Source organism: Rhizoctonia solani, chromosome 3 (assembly GCF_016906535.1).
Source record: "Rhizoctonia solani chromosome 3, complete sequence".
Lineage (NCBI taxonomy): Eukaryota > Fungi > Basidiomycota > Agaricomycetes > Cantharellales > Ceratobasidiaceae > Rhizoctonia > Rhizoctonia solani.
Genome location: NC_057372.1, coordinates 508,730 through 536,146, shown reverse-complemented (window position 1 = coordinate 536,146; position 27,417 = coordinate 508,730). Strand labels below are relative to the sequence as shown.

At 46.5% G+C, this 27,417-nt stretch overlaps 10 protein-coding genes across 10 annotated transcripts; 3 read left to right on the top strand and 7 right to left on the bottom strand.

Annotated features, from left to right (window-relative positions):
* Positions 1 to 124: 124 nt before the first annotated feature.
* Positions 125 to 1,650, bottom strand: RhiXN_02546 (Retrotransposable element Tf2 protein; the record flags this gene model as incomplete). The annotated part of the gene is made up of 3 exons (XM_043322363.1): positions 125 to 1,042; positions 1,123 to 1,520; positions 1,581 to 1,650. The coding sequence occupies 3 exons, from the start codon at positions 1,648 to 1,650 to the stop codon at positions 125 to 127; spliced, it is 1,386 nt and encodes a 461-aa protein (XP_043177859.1).
* Positions 1,651 to 2,051: 401 nt separating this feature from the next.
* On the bottom strand, positions 2,052 to 3,244 carry RhiXN_02545 (Retrotransposable element Tf2 protein; the record flags this gene model as incomplete). The annotated part of the gene is made up of 2 exons (XM_043322362.1): positions 2,052 to 2,871; positions 2,925 to 3,244. 2 exons carry the CDS (start codon positions 3,242 to 3,244, stop codon positions 2,052 to 2,054), a joined length of 1,140 nt encoding a protein of 379 aa, XP_043177858.1.
* Positions 3,245 to 4,329: 1,085 nt separating this feature from the next.
* On the bottom strand, positions 4,330 to 4,791 carry RhiXN_02544 (Transposon Tf2-1 polyprotein; the record flags this gene model as incomplete). Its single annotated transcript, XM_043322361.1, has 1 exon — positions 4,330 to 4,791. The coding sequence occupies one exon, from the start codon at positions 4,789 to 4,791 to the stop codon at positions 4,330 to 4,332; it is 462 nt and encodes a 153-aa protein (XP_043177857.1).
* Positions 4,792 to 5,252: 461 nt separating this feature from the next.
* RhiXN_02543 (Retrotransposon gag protein) lies at positions 5,253 to 6,740 on the bottom strand (the record flags this gene model as incomplete). The annotated part of the gene is made up of 1 exon (XM_043322360.1): positions 5,253 to 6,740. One exon carries the CDS (start codon positions 6,738 to 6,740, stop codon positions 5,253 to 5,255), a length of 1,488 nt encoding a protein of 495 aa, XP_043177856.1.
* Positions 6,741 to 8,403: 1,663 nt separating this feature from the next.
* RhiXN_02542 (Retrotransposable element Tf2 protein) lies at positions 8,404 to 9,099 on the bottom strand (the record flags this gene model as incomplete). Its single annotated transcript, XM_043322359.1, has 1 exon — positions 8,404 to 9,099. The coding sequence occupies one exon, from the start codon at positions 9,097 to 9,099 to the stop codon at positions 8,404 to 8,406; it is 696 nt and encodes a 231-aa protein (XP_043177855.1).
* Positions 9,100 to 10,263: 1,164 nt separating this feature from the next.
* RhiXN_02541 (Retrotransposable element Tf2 protein) lies at positions 10,264 to 13,876 on the top strand (the record flags this gene model as incomplete). The annotated part of the gene is made up of 3 exons (XM_043322358.1): positions 10,264 to 11,560; positions 11,673 to 12,940; positions 12,995 to 13,876. 3 exons carry the CDS (start codon positions 10,264 to 10,266, stop codon positions 13,874 to 13,876), a joined length of 3,447 nt encoding a protein of 1,148 aa, XP_043177854.1.
* Positions 13,877 to 14,367: 491 nt separating this feature from the next.
* Positions 14,368 to 15,429, top strand: RhiXN_02540 (uncharacterized protein; the record flags this gene model as incomplete). Its single annotated transcript, XM_043322357.1, has 1 exon — positions 14,368 to 15,429. The coding sequence occupies one exon, from the start codon at positions 14,368 to 14,370 to the stop codon at positions 15,427 to 15,429; it is 1,062 nt and encodes a 353-aa protein (XP_043177853.1).
* A 505-nt stretch (positions 15,430 to 15,934) lies between these two features.
* Positions 15,935 to 18,241, bottom strand: RhiXN_02539 (Retrotransposable element Tf2 protein; the record flags this gene model as incomplete). The annotated part of the gene is made up of 2 exons (XM_043322356.1): positions 15,935 to 17,527; positions 17,567 to 18,241. 2 exons carry the CDS (start codon positions 18,239 to 18,241, stop codon positions 15,935 to 15,937), a joined length of 2,268 nt encoding a protein of 755 aa, XP_043177852.1.
* A 512-nt stretch (positions 18,242 to 18,753) lies between these two features.
* Positions 18,754 to 22,915, bottom strand: RhiXN_02538 (uncharacterized protein; the record flags this gene model as incomplete). The annotated part of the gene is made up of 3 exons (XM_043322355.1): positions 18,754 to 19,007; positions 21,458 to 22,049; positions 22,712 to 22,915. 3 exons carry the CDS (start codon positions 22,913 to 22,915, stop codon positions 18,754 to 18,756), a joined length of 1,050 nt encoding a protein of 349 aa, XP_043177851.1.
* A 2,966-nt stretch (positions 22,916 to 25,881) lies between these two features.
* RhiXN_02537 (uncharacterized protein) lies at positions 25,882 to 26,318 on the top strand (the record flags this gene model as incomplete). Its single annotated transcript, XM_043322354.1, has 3 exons — positions 25,882 to 25,989; positions 26,041 to 26,235; positions 26,286 to 26,318. 3 exons carry the CDS (start codon positions 25,882 to 25,884, stop codon positions 26,316 to 26,318), a joined length of 336 nt encoding a protein of 111 aa, XP_043177850.1.
* Positions 26,319 to 27,417: the final 1,099 nt, after the last annotated feature.

The following is a 27,417-nucleotide window of genomic DNA, read 5'->3' as shown; positions in this document are numbered from 1 at the left end:
CTGGTGGAATGTTGGCATGGTCTGAGCGGCGTGACAGGGCATCTGGTTTCCCTGACTGCTTCCCGGGGCAATAGACAATCTGGAAGTTATAACCGGCCAGGAGTAGGTGCCATCGTGCGTGTCGTCAATTGAAGGTTCTGGACTCCTTCCAATATTCCAGGTTGCGATGATCTGTGAAAACCGTGATTGGGTGTTTTGTCCCCTCCAGGAATATACGCCAATACTCAAATGACCGGATGATTGCAAGGAGTTCCTTGTCATGGGTGTCATAGTTCTGTTCGGCACCTTTGAATGATTCCGACAAGAACCCCAATGGGTGTAATCTTCTGTCTTCTTGCCGTTGACTGAGTATTGATCCCAAAGCTGCACCTGATGCGTCCGTTTCCAGGAAATAGGGTTTGGTAGGGTCCGCGTGACAAAGTACTGGGGCGTTGGTGATAGCGTCCTTAAGGCCCTTGAAGGCTTCCTGTTCCCTGGTATCCCACTTCCATGGCGTATCCTTTCTTACCAGATTGTGCAATGGTCTAGCCATGTGGCTGAAGTTTGCAACAAATTGGCGGAGAAAATTGGCAAATCCTAGGAACGACTGGACTTCTTTGACCTTTGTAGGAACCGGCCATTCTTGTACTGCCTGGATCTTGAGCTTATCCAGACTAAAACCCTTGTCCAAAACAATGATTCCCAGGTATTCCACAGAGGTGACGTGGAACGTGCATTTGGACGCTTTACAGAACAGTTGGTTTTCCAATAAGCGCCGTAAAACTTCATGGACGTGTTGGGTGTGGGATGCGTCATCCTTGGAATAAATCAGGATGTCATCTAGGTATATGATGACGCATACATCCAGTAGGTCTTTGAACAATTCGTTCATGAAGTGTTGAAAGGCAGCGGGGGCGTTTGTTAAACCAAAAGTCATTACCAGGGATTTGTATAGGCCGTACTTGGTGCGGAAAGCCGTCTTCCACTCGTCACCTTCCTTGACCCGGACATTATTATAACCCCATCGTAAGTCCAGTTTGGTAAATACCTTGGCGCCGCGGAGCTGGGCCATGAGGTCATCAGGACAGGGTAGTGGGTACACATTTTCTTAGTCCGGTTATTGAGGCAACGGTAGTCAACTACAAGGCAACGGGAGCCATCCTTTTTGGGGACAAACATGACTGGGGAGCTAATTGACAATTTACTGGGGCGGATTTTTCCAGCCTTGAGTTCGTCCCTAAGCCAGTCCTTGAGCGTGGCGGACTCGGCATTGGTCATGCTGTACAACGGGGAATTAAGTGGGCCTTCCTCTGTGAGTTCGATGGCAATGTCGTAATGCCTGTGCGGGGGAAGCTTGTTGAATTCTTCTTCCCCAAATACCTTGGCGTACTGATGGTATTCAGGGGGTACTCCTTCAAGGGGATTTTTATTGGCTTCCTCCTCCTTGGCAATAGCAGCGTAATCTGGTGGAGTGTGGGGGAAAGAGAGGGTACGGGAGTTCCAATCGATTTCAGGGTTGTGGGCTTCTAACCATTTGATTCCTAGGATGGCGGCGTGTGATCAGGTGTTGCAAATCAGGAAGGTTTCCGTCATTTGTTTACCATCAATTAGGAAGGTTAGGTGGGCCTTTTTCCAAATCTTTCCAGCCTGGGGGCTCGACCCATCGAGCATAGTTACGGTACGGGGTTGTGGGAGGTCTATTAGGGGTAGGCGGAGTAGTTCTGTGGTGTGAGGATGAAGGAATGACGATGTAGCGCCTGAATCTATCAGGACTTCTAGTGGGTCCGCTTGTTTCTCTGGCTTAATTGAAATTGTGAAGAGTGGGGAGATTTTATTGATGCTATTTGATATATTACAAATTTCAATAAGCCCAGAGTCCTTGGGGTCCTTGCGCGCGGCAGCAGGTACCCTTAGTCTTTTCCCGATTTGGGTCCGGACTCTTCGCCAATTTTGGCGGCTTCCTTCTTGACACCTTCCTCCTTGGGTGTGGCCTTCCAGCCAGTGCGGCATTCCGCAAATTTATGGCCCGCCTTACCGCATTTGATGCAGAGGCCTTCAGCCCTGCGGCGGTTTCATTCCTCCTTGGAGACAAAGTTGGGATCGCTGGAAAGGCGTCCTGGTCTTGTGGCCTGTTGGCCGGTACTCGCCCCCCTATTGGGGGTGGAGGAAGTTCCAGACTTATTACCCTTGGGCGGGTGGCTGGCGCGTTCCTCGCGGAGGGCATTGTCAATGACCAGGGCCGCGTTTTGCAGCTCCAGGAGGGTAGTTGGGCGCCGCTCTCGAGTGGCGATGAGGCGGCTGACCTCCCAGTGGAGGCCACGTGCGAATTGCCCACGGAGGGCAGCGTTGTTCCAGTCTAGGTCCATGGCAATGGTCCTAAACTTTGTGATATACTCAGCACAGGTGCCTGTCTGAGTAAGGTGGGTGATTTGCCGCTCCGCGGCCCTTGTGGCGTCTGGATTCCCAAATGCTGCCAGGAATTCCCTCCTGAAATCCTCAACCGTTTGGATGATGGCCCTGTGGGACCCTAGTTGGTCGAGGTGGGGATGTGCCCACGCTCCTGCGGTGTCCTTCATGTTCATTAGAAGGAACGAGAGTATTTCCTGATCCGTTGGGAACATGCGCTGATTCAGGCGGACCCATGCCATCATTCTTGTGAGCCATTGTTGTGACTCATTCCCAATCTTCCCTGTGTAGGCGTCAGGATGATCCACCTTGACGGGGGCTTGATATGCAGCTACTGGAGCCGCTGGTGGAGGGGCAACGGGGGAGCGAAGTCTGATAGGCAAAGATGGAGCGGGAGTCTGGACTCTTGGGGGGGCCCGGATAGGGGTTGGTTGGGCAAAGGTGATGGGAGGCTTGGTAGGATTGGCCCAGGCAATGAGGGGCGCACTAGGCGCTGGAAGAGGGTCGGTTTTGGATAGGGGCCTGGGCGTGGCCTCGACTGCCGGTGGTTTCCGGTCTTCTGTGTGTGGGGTTGAGGCCCATTGCTAGCCTCGATGCAAGTGAGGGTTTGGTCGACTGCTCCCATCCAGTCTTGGGCTTCCTTGTTGACTTCCTTGATTTCCTCGAGTTCCCGCTTGAGCCGGATGACTTGGTTTTGCAACCCCAGGAGGAGGGAGATTGCGCGGCTAAGGGATATTTCCCCATAGACCTCTGGTTTGAGGCTTCCTGACTCATCGGCGGTTGCCTGAAGAGTGGGTCCCAACTCTCCTTGATTGAGAGGGGATTGGGGACGAGCGGTGCTCCGGGAACGGGTTGCCATTTCATGAGGATATGAACGGCCTTGGTGGGAAGTGGCGCGTTGGGAGGCGCGGGAGGAAGCGCGAGAGGGGGTGCGTGACGTAATGATGGGCGAAGTAGGGGGTAATGGGGGCTGTGTAGCCAAGGTGCCTATATCAGGACTTATGGGGCGCTTTATTGTTCTGGCGCTAAGAGCTTGCGTCAACCGCCTAGCGTTGGACAGTCCCTATTGACCAATCAACTGCCGTGTACGGGCGTGATGTGGAATGGGTTTTCTGCAAGCGGGTGGATCTGCTGACTAGCTCTGCTGACAAAAGGTGCGGTGACCGGTGGTAAGCGGACGATCAGGATCCGTCTGCCTTATAGCAATTTGGTACTACCTGGGGCTGACGCTAGTTTGATTATTGATAGCGAAAGGCAAGCCCGATCAGGTGATTTCCCTCGTGCTAGTACAGGGGACCTTCTTGTTTGTCAAAACTGAGTAGGGTGTGCTTTGTGGGCACGGTTTGCAACCAACTTAAGGTCAATTACCTAGTGTCCTAGACGTCTGTAAGGACGTCGAGGAGGAGGGCGCTTGCGGCCGGGTGTATCTAAGTAAGAACCGCGTAAGGCGGTGAGCAAGCTACCTACAACAACGACCAACTATACTACGGTGTTAAGGCCTATAAGGGCGATGACGAGCTATCTAAGTACAATGTAGAGGCCGCTTAAGGCGACGTGGAACTAGTGAGCTAAGTAGTTACTGGACCTAAGGTCCTCGTACAATGATGGGATGCGACAAGAGGTAATCGACCTGGGTGTTACCATGGTCGGTTGGCCTCCTTATATATTACAGAGAGTGACTAATTACAAATACAGAATATGCAAAACCTAATCCAATAAGAACCCCGCTCCGCAGTCGGCCTTACTCATGCATACGTGTCACTGACGTGTCATGATGACGTCATAAGTGGAGGTGGCTACGTATGCTGATTAAGCGCGGATGGGGACGTGGCTTGGCGCTTAGTGTATGATATAAGCGCCAAAGTCACGTGATCGAAAATGTTCTCCGTTTGTCTTTGTTTAAATTTGAGAAAATGGGAATAAATTCCCTGGTATCAAATGTGTCTACGACAGTAAAGGGTACACATTCTTCTTGGTCATGCTATTTAAGCGCCGGTAGTCCACACACATGCGTAACTTTCCATTCTTTTTCTTGACAAATAAGATTGGAGAAGCCATAGGAGACTTTGAGGGTTGAATCAATCCGGCCTTGAGTTGCTTTTCAATAGTTTCCTTGAGTTCTGCATCCTCCCTTGGACCTAGGCTATAAATGGGGCCATGTCGGGGTTTTGCGTCAGGGAGCAACTCAATAGCAATATCATAAGGACAATGAGGCGGTAATTTGGATGATTCCTCTTCTGAAAAGACTCTAGAGAATTCTTGGTAGGGAGTGGGGATTTCTTCTACTGCTTTGAGTTCTAAAACAGCAGGTGCGGGTAGGCAATTATTGGAACAGTATAACAAATTAAAGACAAGTGTATGTTTTTCCCATGATATTTGGGGGTTATGCTTTTTTAGCCATGACATTCCTAAAACTAACTGATGGTTGCCAATGTTTGAGATATGGCATTCTAGTTCTTTGGTATGGTTACCAATAGTGCATTTGAAACAAGTGAAATGAGTGATTTGGCCGGAATCAATGTCTCGGCCATCAATAACGCGGAGTTTTTTAGGAATTGGATGAAGGTAGGTGGGAAGTCGATAGGTTTCTACCAAAAGAGGGTGTATGAAGCACGATGTAGCTCCAGAATCAATCATGGCTTTTCCTTGAAAAGGTTTAGCCAAAAAGCTGGATTTTTGGGTTTTAGGAGATTCACACGGATTTGCAATAAACAACGCATATATTTGAGAGGAATTACATAATGAGAATATTTCAAGATTATTGTTTACATGGTGCAAATCCGCAAGCATACAGCCAAGTGCCTTACTCCTTAGTTGGCCTTGGCTTTTCCTTTTCCCAACTCCTCCTCATCAGAGACAACTTCAATTCAATTTTCTTCTTTGGGCCTTTCCCAAGACCATTCAACATTAGCCACATGTCCAGACATGGGCTTAGAGGGGCAGCTGCGTGCAAAATGACCTTTTCCACCGCATACATGGCATGTGAGATTTGAAAATCCTCTTCCATCAAGATCCATGGGACCTGGACCTTTAGAGTTCAAGGCTAGAATAGGAGTAGGTGCAATGATGGTTTTAACAGGTGCAGCCGCAGCGGGGCGTTCATCTTTCTTAAGGGAGGGGAATGGGATCATTGTGTCCTTGGATTCTCCATTCCACCTGACATTTGGCATGTTGCCAGAGGTAGTGCAAACAATTGAAGTAATAGCGCCTTTCTTGGCGCGGCAAGTGGTTGGATCAATCATATAGACATTGTCCCCAACATTGAAACAAGTACAAGTAGGAGTGGGGTTGGAAGTAGGGGTGGAGACAGTGTTGGAAGACGTACAAGCAGCGGAGACAGATGGGTTGGAAAGACAAGTTGACTCAATGTGGTTGGCAATTTCTTCTGCCTTGTCATACACTTGTTGAGCCGTAGCATGACGCCATTGGAACATAGTGGAAAGCATGATGTCCTTGATATTGTTTTGGAGGCCATCATAGTACTTATTGCGTAACGTCTCATTGCTGTACCCTAAGGACACTGAGTACTGCTGGAATTTGCAAGTATATTCTTGTACTGATGCTTTCTGTCGTAAATTATTCCATTTTTGGCGGTACTTCTCATCACAATTTGTATCTACGTAATGCTTTGTGAACTTGGCCCAAAATGTATCAATATCTTCCAATAAGGGAACCGCCTCTCCCCTGAACACCTTCCTTTCCTTGTATGGGCGTACCCAATCTTCCGCAGCACCTTCAAAATATGACGTTACCCACAAGATTTTTTCTTTGTGGGATTGATTGGCCCCTTTTGCCCTTATATAGGCTTGGCAGGCAATAATGAAGTTAAGGGCGTCCTCTTTCTTGCCATTGAACTTATTGGGCTTGGCAAATTTTAAATCTGAAGACGTAGAAACAGGTGAGGAAGTGTGGGCAGTGGTGGCTGTGCTTGTACCAGCAGGTGGAGGAGGTGGAGGTGGGGCCATGGGACAAGTGGTAGACATGTGGAGCAATTGATCTTGCACCACCTGGATGGAGGCAGCAGCTCCTTGAATTTGATTAGAATAAAACACATGTTGGTTACGCAACTGATTGCAATGTTCCTCAAGTTCAGCCCTTAGCAATGCTAATTGATCATGTTGCGCTTTGTAGGCGCCTTGTAATTGCGAGAATTCTTTTTTTAAAACAATCATATTTTGGGCAACCATATCAAGGAGTTCACAATCTGACATTTGATCAAATGACATGGGAGAATATACATGTGGCGGCACAGCCGCAGGGGCAGGAGTATGAGTTTGGGAAGATGGGGCAGACCACCCCAATTGGATTTGGGAAGAAGACAAATTAGTCTCTCCCATTGCGCCCAAACCAGGCATTGTCATATGAGACTGCAAAAAACTCATATTCTTTGTAATAGTGGATTCGCCCTTTTCCATCTTGGGTGATATCCTGAATAGAACAATGGAAATTGTCTAGCTCAATTTCTTTTTCAACCAGCAGTTGATCCTTTTCTTCAATGCGCCTTTCTTGCTCTTCAATTGTAAGAGCTAAGTCTCAATTGTGGGATTCAAGATTGGCAATAAGGTTCTTTTGCTCCTGAAGATCTGCCTTGTAAATAGTATTGAGGCGCTTGGCAAATGATTTATGATGTTTGATATGGGCAATAGTTTGGACTAGCCCTGGTTCTTTGATTCAAGCAATATGTTCTTCTAGGTTGTTGATGCGACCAACTAATACGTGGTTAATGTTGCTAATGGTTTTTTCGAGGTAGAGGTAGCGGGTGACAATGGAATAAGGCCAAAAGATGGCAAAAAGGATGAGATCTAAAAAATTGAACACTAGGATGCGTTCCCAATATGAATTGGTACTCAATCAGATAGATGAAACGGATTTATAGCGCTAAAATACTAACTGTTTGCTTCCCCACTAGCGTTAGACTATCCCTATACTAATATCAACAGCTGTGTACAAGCGTGATTATTAATTGGGTTTTTAGTAAGCGGAGGTTTGGCTGACTAACAGCGTATGGCTAAGGGTGCGGACACCTTGGTATGCAGACGATTGCTGGCAAAGGGCTATCCCGCAACCTTACTGGTACTTGTATTCCTGTCTTTGATTATTACACAGGGGCTACGATGTGATACCGTTTCAGGTTTTGGTGCTTATCTAAGCGCAGTTCTTGTTTGTCAACAAGAGTACAAGTAACAAGACTTGACCTAGTGTCACGACTAAGCTTGGACCTATGATACAAGTAGATTTAGAGTCCGTGGCCCTATCACCAATAGACTATGAAACAGAGAGGGGCGATGAAGGCCCAAGGGGAATGGTATGGGTAGAGGGCAACAAAGCCTGGGTTAAGGGTTTGTAGTAAAGTGCACTTATGGCCAACTAGGGGCCTGGGCAATGGGTAAGGGTAAGCTTAGGATGAATTGACAAAGAGGTCAAGTCTTGCTGTTTAGCGGCAACTTGACCTGGCTTATATACATGGAGAAAGCCACATCAAAAACAACAGTACTAAGTAGTGAGTCATTTACAATTTCACATCATATATCAAATATATCATGTGGTCTTGATGAGTCATAAATATATATCAAAAAAGGAAACTATCTCGGAAAAAAGGTAGAAAATAGTATAAAATCATGTCATGCCAATGAAGGTCATGACACTAAGTAATCTGGCTGTAAGGCCTTGTACAATGGTGGGATGCAACAAGAGGTAATTGACCTGGGTGTTACCATTGTTGGTTGGCCTCCTTATATATTCTACACAAGAACTAATTTACAAATACATAATATCAAATACCTAATCCAATAAGAACCCTGCTCTGCAGTTGGTCTTACTCATGCATACGTGTCACTGACATGTCATAGTGATGTCATCAGGTGGAGGTGGCTACATATGATGAAGTAAGCACGGGGGGACATGGCTCAGCACTTAGTGTATGATATAAGCGCCAAAGTCATGTGATTGAAAATGTAGTCCAATTCACTTTGTTTGAAATCAAGAAAATGGGAGTAAATTCCCTGGTATCAAATGTGGCTACAACACTCCCCCCCTTCTAAGGGCCTTGGCAGCGCCAAGGGCCTTTTTCTTCATTTCCTCCTCATACTTCTTTAAAATTTTCCCTGCATTTTTGAGGTTTGATTGGGGTTCCCACATATTTTCCTTGCTTCCATAGCCCTTCCATTTGACCCTAAAAAACCATTCCCCATTCCTTTCCTCCATGTCTGTTATGCCTTCTACCTCATATTCTTCCTCTCCATCCATGGTGACTGGTGGCAGGCAGTTCTCAAAGGCACGCTTGTCATCCCTTTTCACTTTGGATAGTAGCCCCGCATAGAAGATGTTATGGATATGCATAGTGGGTGGCAGCTTGAGTTGGTAAGCGCAATTGGAGATTTTTTTGATGATTTTGAATGGCCCCAGATGTTGTTCTGTTAGTTTGGGGCTTAAGGTCTTGAGTTTGACATTTTTGGTGTCAAGCCAGGCTTCTTCTCCAATCTTGAATTCTGTTGGGCTTCCTTCCTTTCTGGCAGTCATTTGTGTCTTAGATTGCCAGAGGGCTACCTCTACTTCCTTCCACTGTGCTTCCATGGCCTGGGCTAAGTCATTGGCTTTGGGGACATTGGTTGGCACATTGGACAGTGTTAAGGTTGGTTCCCATCTGTATAAGGCTTTAAAAGGCATTTTTCCTGTACTACTATGAACAGCATTGTTGTAAGCAAATTCAGCCATGGGTAACCACCTGGTCCAGTCACATTGATTGATACCTGTTGTAGACACACTCAATACCACGGAATTTATTCCAATTTTCTCAAATTTAAACAAACGTAAATGGACAACATTTTCAATCACGTGACCTTGGCGCTTACATCATAAGCGCCAAGCCATGTCCCCCTTTGCACTTAATCAGCATACGTAGCCACCTCCACCTATGACGTCATCAATGACACATATACATGAGTAAGGCCAACTGCAGAGCAGGGTTCTTATTGGTTACAGTATTGCATATATCATATTTGTAATTAGTTCACCTCTGTAATATATAAGGAGACCAACCAACCATGGTAACACCCAGGTTGATTACCTCTTGTTGCATCTACCCACTGTACAAGGACCTTAGGTCCAGTAAATTGCTTAGTTACTAGTTCCACGTTGCCTTAAGTGGCCTCTTGATTGTACTTAGTTAGCTCCCCATTGCCCTTACAGGCTTGGTCACCGTAGTATAGTTGGTTGTTGTTGTAGGTAGCTTGCTCACCACCTTACGCGGTTTCTCTTACTTAGTCACACTTGGCCGCAAGTGCCCACCTCCTTGATGTCCTTACAGACATCTAGGACACTAGGTAATCAACCTTACATTGGTTGCAAACTGTTCTGCACCCTACCCACTTAGATCCAACAAATGAGAGAGCCTCCTGTACTAGTACAAGGGAAATCAGGTGATTGGACTTGCCTTTTGCTGTTAATAATCAAACCAGTGTTGGTCCCACCTAGTACCAAATTACTACAAGGCAGACAGGTCTTAATTGTCCGCATACCTCTGGTCACCGCACCCTCTACCTGCAACCTTAGACAGTCAATCCACCTGCTTGCAGAAAACCTGCTCCACATCATGCCTGCTCACGGCTGCTGATTGGTTGAAAGGACTGTCCAACGCTAGGTTGGTTGAGACAAAGGTTTAGCGTTCAAGTAGTAAAGCGCCCCATAAGTCCTGTTATAGGCTCCCCTGGCTACACAGCCCTTATCATTCCCCACTTGCCCACCATTACCTCACATACCCCCACTCACTCCTTGTCCCGGGCATCCTCTCATGCTGGCCGCTCCTACCCGCCAACACATCCCATGGCCACCTGTTCCTGGCCACCCTCTTGAGCCCGCTCCCCTATCAATCAAGGGGACATGGGACCCTTCCTTCTGTCAGCCACCGCTGTCAAAATTGGGGAATTCTCCCTCAAACGTATCACCCACCTCCTCCTTGGCCTCCTTGGCCAAGTTGAGCGCCTTGAACAGGAGGTCACAGAAATTAAGGAAGCAGGGATTGAGACCCGCACCAATGTCAAGAACATCTCTCAAACCGTCAATGTTGTCAAGGATGGGCTTAAAAACCTCCAACTCCATGGGCCCAGGACCCCAGAAGATACCAAGCCCCTGGTCATGGAAGCAACGCCACGCCCCTTACCAAAGGCCAACCCTACTGGATTGGTTAGTCGGGTCTCCTTCTGGCCCAAACCACCAAAAGGGCTCCCATCCTTTGCCCAACCAACCCCAGTACAAGCAGTACCCCTGCAAGTCCCATCTCTCCCTATCTCTCCGCATCTCCAATCCCCAATTGGAGTTCCTGCCCCTTTCCCTCTGGCTCCAGCCACCCACTACCCCGCTCTGGTCAAGGTTGACCACCCCAATGCCTACACAGGCAAAATAGGGAGCAAAGCCAAGCAGTGGCTGACTTGTATGCTGGCCTGGACCCGCCTCAACTTGCGGATGTTCCCAACCAATCAGGAGGTTCTTTCCTTCCTCCTGATGAACATGAAAGATTCTGCTGGGGCCTGGGCCCACCCTCACTTAGACCAACTAGGCTCACAACAAGCCATAATTCAAACGGTTGAGGGTTTCAAATTGGAGTTTTTGGCAGCATTTGGTGACCCTGACGCCACAAGGGCCGCCAAGCAGAAGATAACTACTCTTACCCAGTCTGGCACATGCGCGGACTATATTACAAAGTTCAGAACCTTGGCAATGGAGCTGGACTGGAACAACGCGGCCCTTAGAGGCCAGTTTGCCCGTGGCCTCCACTGGGAGGTCAGCTGTCAAATAGCAACCCGCAAGCACCGCCCTTGTACCCTCCTTGAGCTGCAAAATGCAGCACTTGTCATCAACAATGCTCTCCGCAAAGAGCGTGCTAGCCATCCACCAAAGGATAGTAAGCCTAGCAGACCATCCAACCCTGCAAGGGGGACAAGTACTGGTCAAGCCACTTCCGGTTCAAAGAAACTCTCCAACAACCCCAACTTTGTGTTGGAAGAAGAACAAAACCGCCGCCGCGCCGCCAGCGCCTGCATCAAGTGCGGTAAAATGGGCCATAAGTTTGCGGAATGCTGCACAGGCTGGAAAGCCACCCCTATCAAGGATAAGGGAAGGCTAAGGAAACCGCCAAGACTGGCAAAGAATCTGGACCCAAATTGGGAAAAGATTAAGGGTACCTGCTGCTGCGCGCAAGGACCCCAAGGACTCTGGTTTTGCCTTGGAATTTTGTAACATATCTCAATTGTATAGAAATAAACCCCTATTTACAATTCCAATCAAACCAGAAAAGCAAGCAGATATATTAGAAGTCCTGATAGACTCAGGCGCCACTTCATCATTCCTCCACCCTTGCACAGCAGAACTACTCTGCCTCCCTCTAATAGATCTCCCACACCCCCACACTGTTACTATGCTCAATGGGTCAAGCCCCCAGGCTGGAAAGATTTGGAAGAAGGCTCATCTAACCTTCCTAATTGATGGCAAGCGCATGACAGAAACCTTCCTGATTTGCAACACTGGGTCACACGCTGCCATCTTAGGAATCAAATGGTTGGAAACGCACAACCCCAAAATTGATTGGAACTCACAAACCCTCTCCTTCCCTCACAATCCGCCAGAACACGTGGCCATTGCCAAGGAGGAAGAAGCTGATCCAAACCCCTTAGAAGGAGTACCCTCCAAGTACCACCAATACGCCAAGGTATTTGGAGAAGAAGAATTCAATAAGCTTCCTCCCCACAGGCATTACAACATTGGGATTGAACTCACAGAGGAGGGGCCCCTCAACTTGCCTCTTTACAGCATGACTGACGCCAAGTCCACCACACTCAAGGACTGGCTCAGGGACAAATTAAAAGCTGGAAAGATCCACCCCAGCAAATCCTTGATCAGTTCCCCCGTTATGTTTGTCCCTAAGAAGGATGGTTCCCGCCGCTTGGTTGTTGACTACCGCCGCCTCAACAACCGGACCAAAAAGAACGTCTACCCACTTCCCCATCCTGATGATCTAATGGCCCAGCTCCATGGCGCCAAGGTCTTCACTAAACTGGACTTGCAATGGGGTTACAACAACGTCTGTGTTAAGGAAGGGGACAAATGGAAGACCGCCTTCCGCACCAAGTACGGTCTATACAAGTCTCTGGTCATGACCTTTGGCCTAACAAACGCCCCTGCCGCCTTCCAGCACTTCATGAATGAACTGTTCAAGGACTTGTTGGACGTATGCGTCATCATTTACCTGGATGATATTCTAATTTACTCTAAGGATGACGCATCTCACACACAACACATTCACAAGGTCCTGAAACGGTTAATGGATAACCAGTTGTTCTGCAAGGCGTCAAAATGTACTTTCCACGTTACCTTGGTAGAGTACCTAGGGATCATTGTCTTGGATAAGGGTTTTAGTCTGGATAAGCTCAAAATCCAGGCAGTACAAGAATGGCCGGTACCCACCAAAGTAAAAGAAGTTCAATTGTTCCTGGGGTTTGCCAACTTCCTTTGTTGTTTTGTTGCCAACTTGAGCCACATGGCTAGGCCATTACATAACCTAGTCAAGAAGGACACGCCTTGGAAATGGGACATCAAGGAATAAGAAGCCTTCCAGGGACTAAAAGACGCCATCACCAACGCCCCGGTCCTTTGCCATGCTGACCCATCCAAACCTTATTTTCTGGAGACAGATGCCTCTGGCGCAGCTCTAGGTTCCATACTTAGTCAACAACAGGAAGACGGCCGCTTACACCCACTAGGGTTCCTATCAGAGTCTTTCAAAGGTGCCAAACAGAACTACAACACTCACAATAAGGAACTGCTTGCAATCATCTGTTCCTTTGAGTACTGGCGCATTTTCCTGGAAGGGACTCAGCATCCAATCACCATATTTACCAACCACTGCAACTTGGAATACTGGAAAGAGTCCCGCACATTCAACCAACACCATGCACAATGGCACTTACTCCTTGCCGGTTATAACTTCCAAATTGTATATAGGCCAGGAAAACAATTGGGAAAGCCAGATGCCTTGTCACGTCAAGCGGATCATGCGGATATCCCACCAGAACCCCAGTCCATGTTACCAGATCTGGTATTTGCCAACATTGCCTTAGTTACACCAGAAAAGGAGCTACAACGCCAGATTGAGTCATCCCTGGACCAGGACAAGTCCCTGGAGGAAATCCTCCAATTCCTGCAGAACAAGTCCAAAGCACCCCCCTCCATCAAACGTGCGTTTAAGGATTATGAGATGGAGGCTGGTCTACTCTTCTACCAAGGACGGATTGTAGTTCCTGATGTTGGAACACTAAGGACAGACCTACTCTGCATCTTCCACAACAGCCCCTTGGCAGGACATCCGGGAAGACAGCGCACTCTAGAGTTGGTATCAAGGAACTACTACTGGCCTGGCATCCGTGCTGAGACATATTGGCATGTGGATTCCTGTCATAAACAGAGGAAAATAGAACTAGCTGGAATTGAACCAGCTTGACCACTAAGCCATAGAGCCCTATTATTCCTCTGCTGACAACCCATGATTACACCTGCTACCCCCCAAATTTGGGATTGGGCCAGCATGCAACCACTTGTACTGGTCATGTGACCGTGTCCAGGACACTGCCCCCCTTTTTTGGGTGGGCGGCGCCCCTGTGAAAAGTTTTTCCCATGGTGGGAATAGAACTGGTGTCCTTCCAAGTTCTACCAAGTGTCATAAACAGAGGAAAATAGAACTAGCTGGAATTGAACCAGCTTGACCACTAAGCCATAGAGCCCTATTATTCCTCTGCTGAAAACCCATGATTACACCTGCTACCCCCCAAATTTGGGCTTGGGCCAGCATGCAACCACTTGTACTGGTCATGTGACCGTGTCCAGGACAATTCCTGTGAGATATGCCAACGGATCAGGAAGCCCAAATACGCGTCTATTCCCCCTCAGCCCCTTGAACTCCCTGTTAGACCCTGGCAGCACGTGTCTTACAACATGATAGTAGACCTCCCTAAGGACGGAAGCAGCAACTCAATCCTAGTAATTGTCAACAGTTTCACAAAGTACAGGATATTTGTAAAATGCTCCAAGAAACTCAAGGCACCCAAGTTAGCGGAACTATTCCTGGAAAATGTATGGAAGCGCCATGGCATGCCAGAGAAGACCATATCCAACAGAGGAAGGGTTTTTAACAACAAGTTCTTACAAGCTCTATACAAACGCCTTGGCATTGACCCTCACTTCTCCTCTGCCTATCATCCCCAGAGCAACAGACAAACAGAACACGTCAATCCCTCTATTGAACACTTCCTCAGGGCTTACTCAGGGGTTAACAAAAGGGACTGGACCAGATGGCTTCCAATGGCAGAGTTTGCATACAACAATGCCGTACATAGCAGCACGGGCAAGACCCCTTTCAAGGCCTTGTATGGATGGGAACCCACCTTAACCCCGTCAAATGTACCAACGGACGTTCCAGAAGCAGATGATCTTGCCCAGACAATGGAGGCACAGTGGAAGGAAGTGGAGTTGGCACTCCAGCAATCTAAACAACAAATGATGGCTGGGGAAAGTGGAAGCCCAACAGAATTTGAAATTGGAGAAGAAGTTTGGCTAGACGCCAAGAATGTCAACCTCAAAGCCCTAAGTCCCAAGCTAACGGAACAACGCCTAGGGCCATTCAAGGTTATTGAGAAAATCTCCAACTGGGCTTACCGCCTAGAACTTCCCCCAACAATGCGGATCCACAATGTCTTCTACGTAGGGCTCCTATCTAAAGTCAAAAGGGACAAGAAGCGCGCCTTCAAGAATTGCCCTCCACCAGTCACCGTGGACGGAGAAGAAGAGTACAAGGTGGAAGGGATTACCAATGCCAAAGAAAGGAATGGGAAATGGTTTTTCCAAGTCAAATGGAAGGGGTACGGATCCAAGGAAAACACATGGGAACCCCAAGAAAACTTAAAAAATGCCAAAAATTTTTTAGAAAAGTACAAAAAAGACATGAAAAAGAAGGCCCTTGGCGCTGCCAAGGCCCTTAGAGGGGGGGCAGTGTTGTAGACACACTCAATACCACGGAATTTATTCCAATTTTCTCAAATTTAAACAAACGTAAACGGACAACATTTTCAATCACGTGACCTTGGCGCTTACATCATAAGCACCAAGCCATGTCCCCCTTTGCACTTAATCAGCATACGTAGCCACCTCCACCTATGACGTCATCAATGACACATATACATGAGTAAGGCCAACTGCAGAGCAGGGTTCTTATTGGTTACAGTATTGCATATATCATATTTGTAATTAGTTCACCTCTGTAATATATAAGGAGACCAACCAACCATGGTAACACCCAGGTTGATTACCTCTTGTTGCATCTACCCACTGTACAAGGACCTTGGGTCCAGTAAATTGCTTAGTTACTAGTTCCACGTTGCCTTAAGCAGCCTCTTGATTGTACTTAGTTAGCTCCCCATTGCCCTTACAGGCTTGGTCACCGTAGTATAGTTGGTTGTTGTTGTAGGTAGCTTGCTCACCACCTTACGCGGTTTCTCTTACTTAGTCACACTTGGCCGCAAGCGCCCACCTCCTCAACGTCCTTACAGACGTCTAGGACAATACCTGAGTAGGCCCTGAGGAAGTGTTCTATAGAGGGATTGACCTGTTCTGTCTGCCTGTCACTCTGGGGGTGGTATGCCAAGGAGAAATGGGGATCTATTCCCAGGCGTTTGTACAGTGCCTTCAGGAATTTGTTATTGAAGACCTGTCCTTGATTGGATATGGTCTTCTCCAGCATGCCATGATGTTTCCATACATTTTCCAGGAATAGTTCCGCTAGTTTGGGTGCCTTTAGTTTCTTTGAGCACTTGACAAATATCCTGTACTTAGTGAAGCTGTCTACTATTACCAGGATGGAATTGTTATTTCCATCCTTTGGTAAGTCAACAATCATGTCATATGACACGTGTTGCCATGGTCTGGATGGGATTTTGAGTGGTTGCAGGGGTATGGGTGTGTATTTGGCTTTACAGATGCATTGGCACATTTTGCAAGAGTCTACATGCCAGTAGGTATCTGCATGGATGCCAGGCCAATAGTAGCCTTGGGAGACAAGTTCAAGAGTCCGTTGTCTGCCTGGGTGTCCTGCCAAGGGGCTATTGTGGAAGATGCAAAGTAAGTCTGTCTTCAGGGTGCCTATGTTGGGAACTACTATTTGCCCTTGATAGAAGAGCAACCCTGCCTCCATGTTGTAATCATTAAATGCCTTTTTGATGGACTGTGGGGCCTTGGACTTGTTTTGGAGGAATTGAAGGATTTCTTCCAAAGATTCATCCTGGTCTAAGGATGCCTCAATTTGGCAATGTAGTTCTTTTTCTGGTAACACAAGGGCCATGTTGGCAAAGACAGGGTCTGGGAGCATGGTTTGATTGGCAGGTGGTATGTTGGCGTGATCAGAATGGTGTGACAAGGTGTCTGGTTTGCTGGATTGTTTTCCTGGGCAATAGACAATTTGGAAGTTGTAGCCTGCAAGTAGGAGGTGCCATTGTGCATGGCGGCAGTTGAAGGTCTGGGACTCCTTCCAGTATTCCAAGTTGCGGTGATCCATGAAGACTGCAATAGGATGTAGGGTGCCTTCCAAGAATATACACCAGTACTCAAAGGAACGGATGATTGCTAATAGTTCCTTATTGTGTGTGTTGTAGTTTTGTTCTGCCCCTTTGAAAGATTCTGATAGAAATCCCAGGGGGTGTAGGTGTCCATCTTCCTGGCGTTGACTTAGTATGGAACCAAGGGTGGCTCCTGAAGCATCTGTTTCCAAGAAGTAGGGCTTGGAGGGGTCCACATCACAGAGAACCAGTGCACTGGAAATGGCGTCCTTTAGTCCTTGGAATGCAGCCTGTTTGCTTGCTTCCCATTTCCACAGTGCATCCCTTTTAACCAGGTTGTGTAAGGGCCTAGCTGTGTGACTAAAGTTGGCAACAAAACAACAGAGGAAGTTGGCAAATCCTAAGAACAATTGGACTTCCTTGACCTTGGCTGGCATGGGCCATTCCTGGACAGCCTGGATTTTGAGCTTATCCAGGATAAATCCCTTGTCTGACACAACTATTCCCAGGTATTCCACCAATGTAACATGGAAAGTGCACTTGGAAGCCTTGCAGAACAGTTGGTTTTCCATGAGTCAACGCAGAACTTTGTGAATGTGTTGTGTGTGTGACATGTTGTCCTTTGAGTATATCAGGATATTGTCAAGGTAAATAATGATGCAGACATCCAATAGATCCTTGAATAACTTGTTCATGAAATGCTGGAAGGCTGCTGGTGCATTGGTTAGTCCAAAGGTCATGACTAGGGATTTGTAGAGGCCATACTTTGTGCAGAAGGTGGTTTTCCATTTGTTGCCTTCTTTAACGCAGACATTGTTGTAACCCCATCTCAGGTCTAGTTTGGTGAAGACCTTGGCGCCACAAAGCTGGGCCATGAGGTCATCAGGACAGGGTAGCAGGTATACATTTTTCTTTGTCTGGTTATTCAAGCAATGGTAGTCAACAACCAATTGGCAGGATCCATCCTTTTTTGGTACAAACATCACAGTGGAGCTGATGGAGGATTTGCTGGGACAGATTTTTCTTGCCTTCAATTCATCCCTGAGCCAGTCCCTAAGGGTGGCAAATTTGGCATCTGTCATGCTGTAAAGGGGGGAATTGAGGGGACCCTCTTCTGTGAGCTCAATGCCAATGTTGTAATGCTGGTGAGGGGGAAGTTTGTTGAATTCTTCCTCCCCAAATACCTTGGCATATTGGTGGTATTCCAGGGGGACTCCTTCAAGGGGTTCCTGGTCAGCCTCCTCTTCCTCAGCAATGGCCATGTGCTCTGGCAGTGTATGGGGAAAGGTGAGTGTGCATTGGTTCCAATTGATTTCTGGGTGTCACAACCCTTTCCATTATTTCCATGAGTCCTGACCTTGTCAAGCCTCCAACACACTCATGTTACACACCAACATGACCGCAAGCACGCATATACTTGCACATATACACTCGGAACCTCCGAGTTCCCACATATAAGAGACTTATGGTCGACATGGCTGGACTTAGTGATATTCTCTAAGTCCAGGTCACATGACCTTCCCCCCCTCCAGTCCTTTATCAAATACTATACTAAACTACTACGGATTTGAGGTGGGGGGGGATGACATAATCTCTTCTATAATAATATATTATTCAGACCTTGCCTGCAGGCATTAACATTGGCCTGTGGCTAGGGGGGCAGGGGGAGTGCAATGTCCCCCAGCAATATATATTAATATATCACTGTGCATCATATATACTATATATATCTTTGACAGTGGATATATATGGTAATAACCCCTCCAGATATGGGTTATGACACTGGGTTATGAGTGTCCAGCCATTTCAAACCCAGGATGGCAGCATGAGACCCTGTATTGCATATAAGGAAGGTCTTGGTCATACATTTGCCATCAAAGGAGAAGGTAAGGTTTGCCTTTTTCCAGATTTTGCCTGCCTGGGGGCTCAACCCATCAAGCATGGTAACAGTTTGGGGTATGGGGAGGTCAATGAGGGGTAGGCGTAATGCCTCAGCGGTGCATGGGTGTAAAAATGACAAAGTGGTGCCTGAATCTATCAGGACTTCTAGTTTTTCTGCTTGTTTTTCTGGTTTGTGTTGTAGACACACTTGATACCAGGGAATTTATTCCCATTTTCTTGATTTTAAACAAAGGCAATCAAACAACTTTTTTAATCATGTGATCCCAGCACTTATATCATACACTAAGCGCCAAGCCATGTTCCCACCTGCGCCTAATCAAGCACACATAGCCACCTCCACCTATGACATCATCATGACATGTCAGTGACACGTATGCATGAGTAAGGCCAACTGCAGAGCGGGGTTCTTATTGGTTATGGAATGACATATATTGTATTTGTAAATAGTTCACCTCTGTAATATATAAGGAGGCCAACCAACCATGGTAACACCCAGGTCAATTACCTCTTGTTGCATCCCAACACTGTACAAAGGCCTTATAGCCTGGTAACCACTTAGTAACACGCCTTAAGCGTTCTTGCTGCTGTACTTAGGTAGCTTGCCAATGCCTTATAGCGTCTCAGCACTGTAGTTAGTAGTTAGTACGTTGTAGGGTAGAACCACACCACCTTAAGCGGTTTATTGTATCAGATTCACAGCCGTAAGCGCCTGTACCCTTGACGTCCTTACAGACGTCTAGGACATTTTCTAATATTTTTACTATTTTTTATGGACTCTATATCTTTTGTTTTTCAATCACATGATCTTGGCGCTTATTATGCCAAGATGCTGCACCAAGATGCCATGTGTCCTGGACATGGTCACATGATGTTGTGCACCACTGTAAGGTGGGCACACGCTGGTGGAGTTGGGCGCTTGAGGCCGTACTACTACAAGCACACGTACGTAATCTAACTAAGAAGGCTATACTACTTCTGCTTAAGGCAGACTACTACTAACAACTAATGCGGGGGGGCCGTAGGCCTGGAGGTGTGGTGAGTTAAAAAGGGGTGGTGAGCATCTAAGTACTACTGGGGGCCTGCTACTTAGCTGGCTGACTAATCCTCCTCAATGAATATGAGACAAGGTAAAAACAACTTGGGGTCCCCAAGCATTTTTCCTGCTGTATATATAGAAGAGAGCGCACTATCTACATGGTCTGTGCGCATGAGAACAGAAGTACATATGTGAAATGAGAATTGTGCTGCGGGCTGCGCAGAAGCGTGGATTACTCCTAAGCGCCCTTGGCATGGCATCTTGGCGCGGCATCTTGGCATAATAAGCGCCAAGATCACGTGATTGAAAAAGTGAAGATAAGGAGTCCGTAAAAAATACTAAAAATAATAGAAAAAATAGGTGAATCCAATGGTATAATTCTTGAGGGTGTAACACATGACCAGTACAAGTGGTTGCATGCTGGCCCAAGCCCAAATTTGGGGGGTAGCAGGTGTAATCATGGGTTGTCAGCAGAGGAATAATAGGGCTCTATGGCTTAGTGGTCAAGCTGGTTCAATTCCAGCTAGTTCTATTTTCCTCTGTTTATGACACCATGCCAAGGGTGCTTAGGAGAGATCCATGCTTCTGCACAGCCTGCAGCATGCTTCTCTTTTCACATGTAGTCTTCTATTCACACACACACAGACCACATGTACTTAGAGGTTTTGTCTATATATACAGCAGGGAAACTGCTTGGAGACACCAAGTTGATTTTACCTTGTCTCTCATTCATCAGAGGAGGTTATCAGAAAGCCAGCTAAGTAGCCAGCTGCCAGTGGTCCAATGCACTTACCCCTTTTACTCACTTACCACACCTCCAGGGCTCAGCCCCCCCCTTGTTGACAGTTGTTATAACCTCCTAACCTATACCACTGGATTCGCCTGAATTTTCTGATATTTTTAGTATTTTTTACGGACTTGATATCTTTACTTTTTCGATCACGTGATCTCGGCGCTTATTATGCCAAGATGCCGCGCCAAGATGCCGTGCCAAGGGCGCTTAGGAGAAATCCACGCTTCTGCGCAGTCTGCAGCACACTTCTCTTTTCACATGTAGTCTTCTATTCACACACGCACAGACCACATGTACTTAGAAGATTTGTCTATATATACAGCAGGAAAATTGCTTGGAGACCCCAAGTCAATTTTACCTTGTCTCTTATTCATTAGAGAAGGTAGCCAGCCAGCTAAGTAGCAGGCCCCCTAAGTAGTTCACGCGCTCACCCCTTGCATTTACCTACCACACCTCCCAGGCCTAAGGCCCCATTGCTCTCAGTAGTTAGTAGTAAACTGCCTTAAAGCAGAAGTAGTATAGCCTAGAGTAGTAGATTACATAAGTTGTCTGTAGTAGTACAGCCTTAAGCGCCCGTTCCCACTAGCGTGTACCCACCTTACAGTGGTGTACAACAACAGTAGTTAGAAGTAGGATACCATAAGCATCATAGTTACAGTAGTATAGCAGTAGTATAGCCTTAGATAGTGACTTGCAGTGTTTAGTACAGCCTTAAGCACCCATCTACCAGTGTGCACCCAACCTTACAGTTGGCATGCAACACATGGCATCCCTTGGCTTGTAATTGCACAGGGTCTGCTAGCCAGTCAGGTGCAAGGGTAAGCATGACTGCGCCAAATTTGGCAGAGTCAGGGAAGGCTTTGTTGAGGAGCTGTGTTAACTCCTTGCAGTTGCACATCCATTGCAGAGAGCCACCCATCCTGGTGGAGATGTTTGTGACAACTAGTCTGCTCCAAGGGACCTCAGGTCCAAATTTGTACTCAGGAAGGCATAGACAATCCATGAGCAGAGGGATGGCATTTTCAATTGCTGTAATGGATACATTATTGGAGAAGGATAGATGAAGGCTTGCCTTTAGTGACCACCAGACTCTGGTGAGTCTGCCCTTGCCAAGATTGCAGTTTGCAGCATCAAGGCATTTGTGCATGGCCACAAATATGCTTTTGGGGTTTGGTTGAGTAATGGGTAGTGTTTTGAAGCAAACAACAAAATTTTTGTTGTCACTCTGTGCAGGGACTGGCTTGGCAATGTCCCTCTTAATAACTGCAGCAATGTTAGAGGCTTTGACCTCAGGGGCTTTGGCTGGTGCCTTAGCTGCAACATTGGCAAGGCTGGTGTCCTAGACGTCTGTAAGGATGTTGAGGGCATGGGTGCTTGTGGCCATGTGACTAATACAAGTGTACTGCTTAAGGTGGTGAGGTTCTACCCTACAATGTCTAGCTACTATACTACAGTGACCAAGGCCTTAAGGGCGTTGGCTAGCTAAGTATATATGGTGAGGAAGATGCTTAAGGCGTTGTAGTTACTTAGTAATCTGGCTGTAAGGCCTTGTACAAGGATGGAGTGCAACAAGAGGTAATTGACCTGGGTGTTACCATGGTCAGTTGGCCTCCTTATATATTCTACAATAGAGCTAATTACAAATACATAGTATCAAATACCTAATCCAATAAGAACCCTGCTCTGCAGTTGGCCTTACTCATGTATACGTGTCACTGATGTGTCATAATGATGTCATCAGGTGGAGGTGGCTACATATGATGTAAGCACAGATGGGGATGTGGCTTTGGCGCTTTTAGCATATGATATAAGCGCCAATGTCACATGATTAAGAATGTAGTCTGTTTATCTTTGTTTAAATTCAAGAAAATTGGAATAAATTCCATGGTATTGATTGTGTCTATGACAGCTGGGACGTGTTTGTGATGGGTTTATGGTTTGTGCAGGAGTTGCATTTGTTGCGGGTCTGGGTCTAGGTGTGCTTGTTTGTGCAGTGTGTACCTGCAGCAATTTGCCTTCAAGCTTGTCTAGTTGGGATTTGATATTGTCCAGCTGCCCCATCTTGGTTAAGAGTGCCTGGAGCATGGTTTGGGTGGGGTTGGTGGTGGGCGCAAGTAATGGAATTTTGGTGGTTATGGTGTTGGGTTGGTTTGGGCTGGGTTCAGGTTTGCCCATATCTGTGTCTTCCTCTTTGTCTTGCTTCATTGGTGATTCTGGGCGGCTTGGTGATGCTTCTGTGCCATTTTAAAGTGCATTTTTGGCAATTGTAGTGATTTGGTTGCTGTCATAACCCATATCTGGAGGGGTTATTACCATATATATCCACTGTCAAAGATATATATAGTATATGTGATGCACAGTGATATATGAATAATATATATTGCTGGGGGATGTTGCACTCCCCCCGCCCCCCTAGCCGCGGGCCAATGTTAATGCCTGCAGGCAAGGTCTGAATAATATATTATTATAGAAGAGATTATGTCATCCCCCCCACACCTCAAATCCGTAGTAGTTTAGTATAATATTTGATAAAGGACTGGAGGGGGGGAGGTCATGTGACCCTGGTGGACTGTCAGTCTCTAAGTCATGAGCCCTTAGAGTAATGACAGTTCTGACTGCATATATGTGAGTATATGCGGCCTTCTAAAGACTGTGGAATATCCTATTAGTAGGTGGCTTGGTCAGGAGACATGCCAGCAAAGGCATGGGTCATGACAGTTGCCAAGTTTATTGATTTTTTGGATGAATGCATTAGTGCTGCTTGTCTCTTTGTTGGTATTGTCATATAGTTGTCTGTCCTGGACACAGTCACATGACCAGCACAAGTGGTTGCATGCTGGCCCAAGCCCAAATTTGGGGGGTAGCAGGTGTAATCATGGGTTGTCAGCAGAGGAATAATAGGGCTCTATGGCTTAGTGGTCAAGCTGGTTCAATTCCAGCTAGTTCTATTTTCCTCTGTTTATGACATTGTCTGTTCTTGATGATGTTGGCAATGGCTTTGTTGGTGATGGTATAGTACTTGATGCAATGCTCAAGGGCTTTGTTGTTGGGGTAGCCTCCAGCCTTGAGGCATTTGAACCAATGTAGCTCTTGACTGCTGAAAACCCAATCTTCCATGGGAGTGACTTGTCTTTTGGTGGGTCTTGTGCGGTTTTGGGTGGGAGTAGTGGATCCTGGCCTAGATATGGTCTCTGTTTCAACATGTGTGATCCTGTTACACCCTCTTGAAATATACCATCAGAATCTCCCAAATTTTCTATTATTTCTAGTATTTTTTACAAACTCTATATCTTATGTTTTTTGATCACATGACCTTGGCACTTATTATGCCAAGATGCTGCACCAAGATGCCATGCCAAGGGCGCTTAGGAGAAATCCATGCTTCTGTGCAGCCCACAGCACTCTTCTCATTTCACATGGACTCTTCTTTTCACACAAGCACAGACCATGTACATAGTTGAACTTTGTCTATATATACAGCAGGGAAATTGCTTGGAGCCCCCAAGTTGATTTTACCTTGTCTCTTACTCATTAGAGGAGGATATCAGAAGAAAAAAAAAAACACCCAGCACATGATTTAGTGAGTTGCAGATTTGAGCATCTCCTGATGACTTCAGGCCCTGGGAGTGACCTTGCAGCAACAGTTGCAATCAGAACCAATGCAGTCTCTTGAATATGTGATCAGGTCAAAGTGTAAACCTACTTACCAACATGGGCCGCTATATCAGTAAGAAATTAACAAGCAACTATATGCCTGTAAACATAAATACAAAAAGGATATACTCAACCTATGCTCTGGTCTGATCTGTAATGTATGGTAATATATATAGTGGTGACTCTCAAAGTGGTACAAGTGGGAGAGCCCAGGGCTGCCCAAGGCTGCCAGGCCACCTGGGACTCTAACTGTCTGAATCAAAGGCTTGGGGTTGCAGAGAGCTATGGATGGGAATTCTCTGTTGTTATGAGGGATAGTGGGCAGGTGCTGGAAAAATGCAAGGATGTAATAGTACCTTGCGCTTAGTTCAGAGTAGAAAAGCAGTGTGGCGTTTGAGCCATTTACATGACTGCAAGCCCCCGTGCCCCGGCTCAGTATTGTATCTAAATCCTTTGCTTGCTGTGGCCCACAAGATCTTATGCATGTATGCTGAATAGGATATTTGCAGTAGTGAGCTCAGGGTTTGGTGGTTTTTATTCTTATCATATCAGCTTTTTAAATTGTGTCATGTACACTCAATTGCAAGTTGCCTGAACTCCAATTACCACGGTGTCCAATCATCACAATTTGGAATCGGAATTAATTTAATGTACTCAATCTGGATTGTCAACTCTCGAGAGAAGCAAGGGTGTCAATCATACTAGCCATTCCTAAGAGGAGCAGATTTGTAGGGGTGTGTGGTTTGGTTTGAAAGGCGCTCGAGGGGCACAAGTACATGCCTTCCCTCAGCATAAATACTCGTGGTTGACATGAGTCCCAGTGAGCTCAGGGCAAGAGCTTGTTTGATATATAAGATATTTATCAAGGCATTTTGGTAGTAAGAAGTGCTTGCTAAAGCCAAACAAGGATAAAATTTACCGGTCTCGTTTCTAGTTCCTTGAGGTAGCCTAATACAATCTCGAGTACGTACTCCGAGTACCAGTGCCGCGTAGCTGATGGCAGCTATCCAAATTAATTGGATGAGTATGTGGTAATCTCAAGCGACTGGGATCTAGTGTAACCGGTTTCCCTTGGTTCTTCGCCCGCGGTGAACAGACGTAACAAATTACCGATGGCTGCCGTGAATATTACTGCGGAGCTGTACAAACTCAAGCTAAGATACCAGAGGTTACCCAGTTTATCCAGCTATTCCGTACTAAGACTTCCTAATGTAGGAAGTAGCGAAACCAGAAGCAAATAGTAGCTGCTAAATATGGCAAGAAATGTACATTCTTACGCGGGTAAGTGCTGCGGTTGATTGATATGGGCAAATAGCGCGGTTCATTAAGCTGATCCGTCGCTGCGGTGTTTCTGCGTGTCTAATTATAAACCATAGTTGCGCAGTCCAAGGACAATGAGGCTGGTGTGACAAAGAGTATAAAAAGACTTAGAGTGCTGTGCCGCAAGTACAACACCAGGAATTAACTAACTCGATCTCCATACACAAACTATTTCATTAAGCTATCACATAGCTAACATGCTTTTCCCTCCTATTGCACTTACAGTTGCATTAAGCGCTCCAGTTCTTGCGCTTCGTATTACCGCTCGCCAGGACAATTCGGTTGGCCAACCAATCAGCGTTGGGGTAAGTAGCTTTTATTCAGTCGATCAACCGGAACCAATTAGCACGTCTTAGCTTGCCTCTAACCGCTCCGCGCCTGCCAATGAGACATTTGGTACAACCGAAGCAACAATCAACTGGACCGAACTTCCTAAGTCTCTTTGTGTGGTCCCCAAATTCGCTAAGGACGCCGGAATTACTAATAACACTGAAACGCTACTTCTCACCCAGCAAGCTCTGGAACTCTGCCCTCAGGCTACGAGCATTGTCGTACGTTGAATCCCTTCGCTGTTTATCACAGCCAACTCAAACCTCCCTAGTGTGCCGATTCGAACGTTACCACTACCAATTGAACCTCCGAGATATATGAGCCGAATATGGAAGGCCTTAGATCCAATACTTAGGGTTAGATCACATATAGGCGTTCTATATTGTTCACGATGATTTATAACTATGCATAAGCGTATTTATTACTAGTTCGAACAGATTCAGATTGGCTATGATTATAGAACCATTGTTTCAGTACATCTAACTCAATGCATCATTAGGAGAATGTGCTTGGAGTCAGAAGCGGCTGATATATTCACCGGTAGCACCACACATCTGACTATCACGCCGGGACTCAAAAATGAAGATTTTCCAGCGATTTATAAAAGCCCTCACTTTATATATCGGGTTTTGGCACGATCGGGCTATTCCCCTCTGAGCCCGCATCGTGGCCTCCTAGATCTGCGTACGACTGTTGTCTAGCTACAAGTCTTGAGATCTGGGGCGCAAGTTTTCTGTGGTTGCAGGGCTTACCCTATATATAAGCAACACAGGAGATCTGCGCACATTTATCGAAATTCTACCGGTATCATAAGAACATGGGGCCTTTGGTCAGCTATTATTTTATAAAAGTGGTACTCAAATTGCGCATAGGGGTCCAGGGTGGATGGTATGTTGGCTTTGTCTTGCACCACACCTCAGATGGTCTCTTGAAAATTTTTGGCATCTGGAACCGAGTGCCTGCCCATCTTCTATCCTGACTTTGGTCCTGGTTGTGGGCAGTTAGATGCCACACGACGCTTATACCCAAGCATGATTGAACATGCTGAGCACACCATGTTATATACTCCATATCATTCAACACACTCTATATCTATATATATGCACTTGTTCTGCTTAGCGTGCGCGCATGAATTCACATGATTTCGCCTCGTCTGGTATTGGGTTCGTCTATCGATCAGATCTAAGACGTTTATAAATGGTGGTGTATGGATGAGTGTATAAATTTAAAGCTAAGTCTGCCATCGCTAAAGTGAAACCTACGTGCGTTTTTATCGACACCAATATTCCGATCTTCGTTTATGATATTGACTGGGAGAGCATTCCATATCCCTGGTTCTCTCGTAACATCTCTATAGCTATTCCCATTGGTCTACCCACATCAGCAAGAATGGATCTGAGATG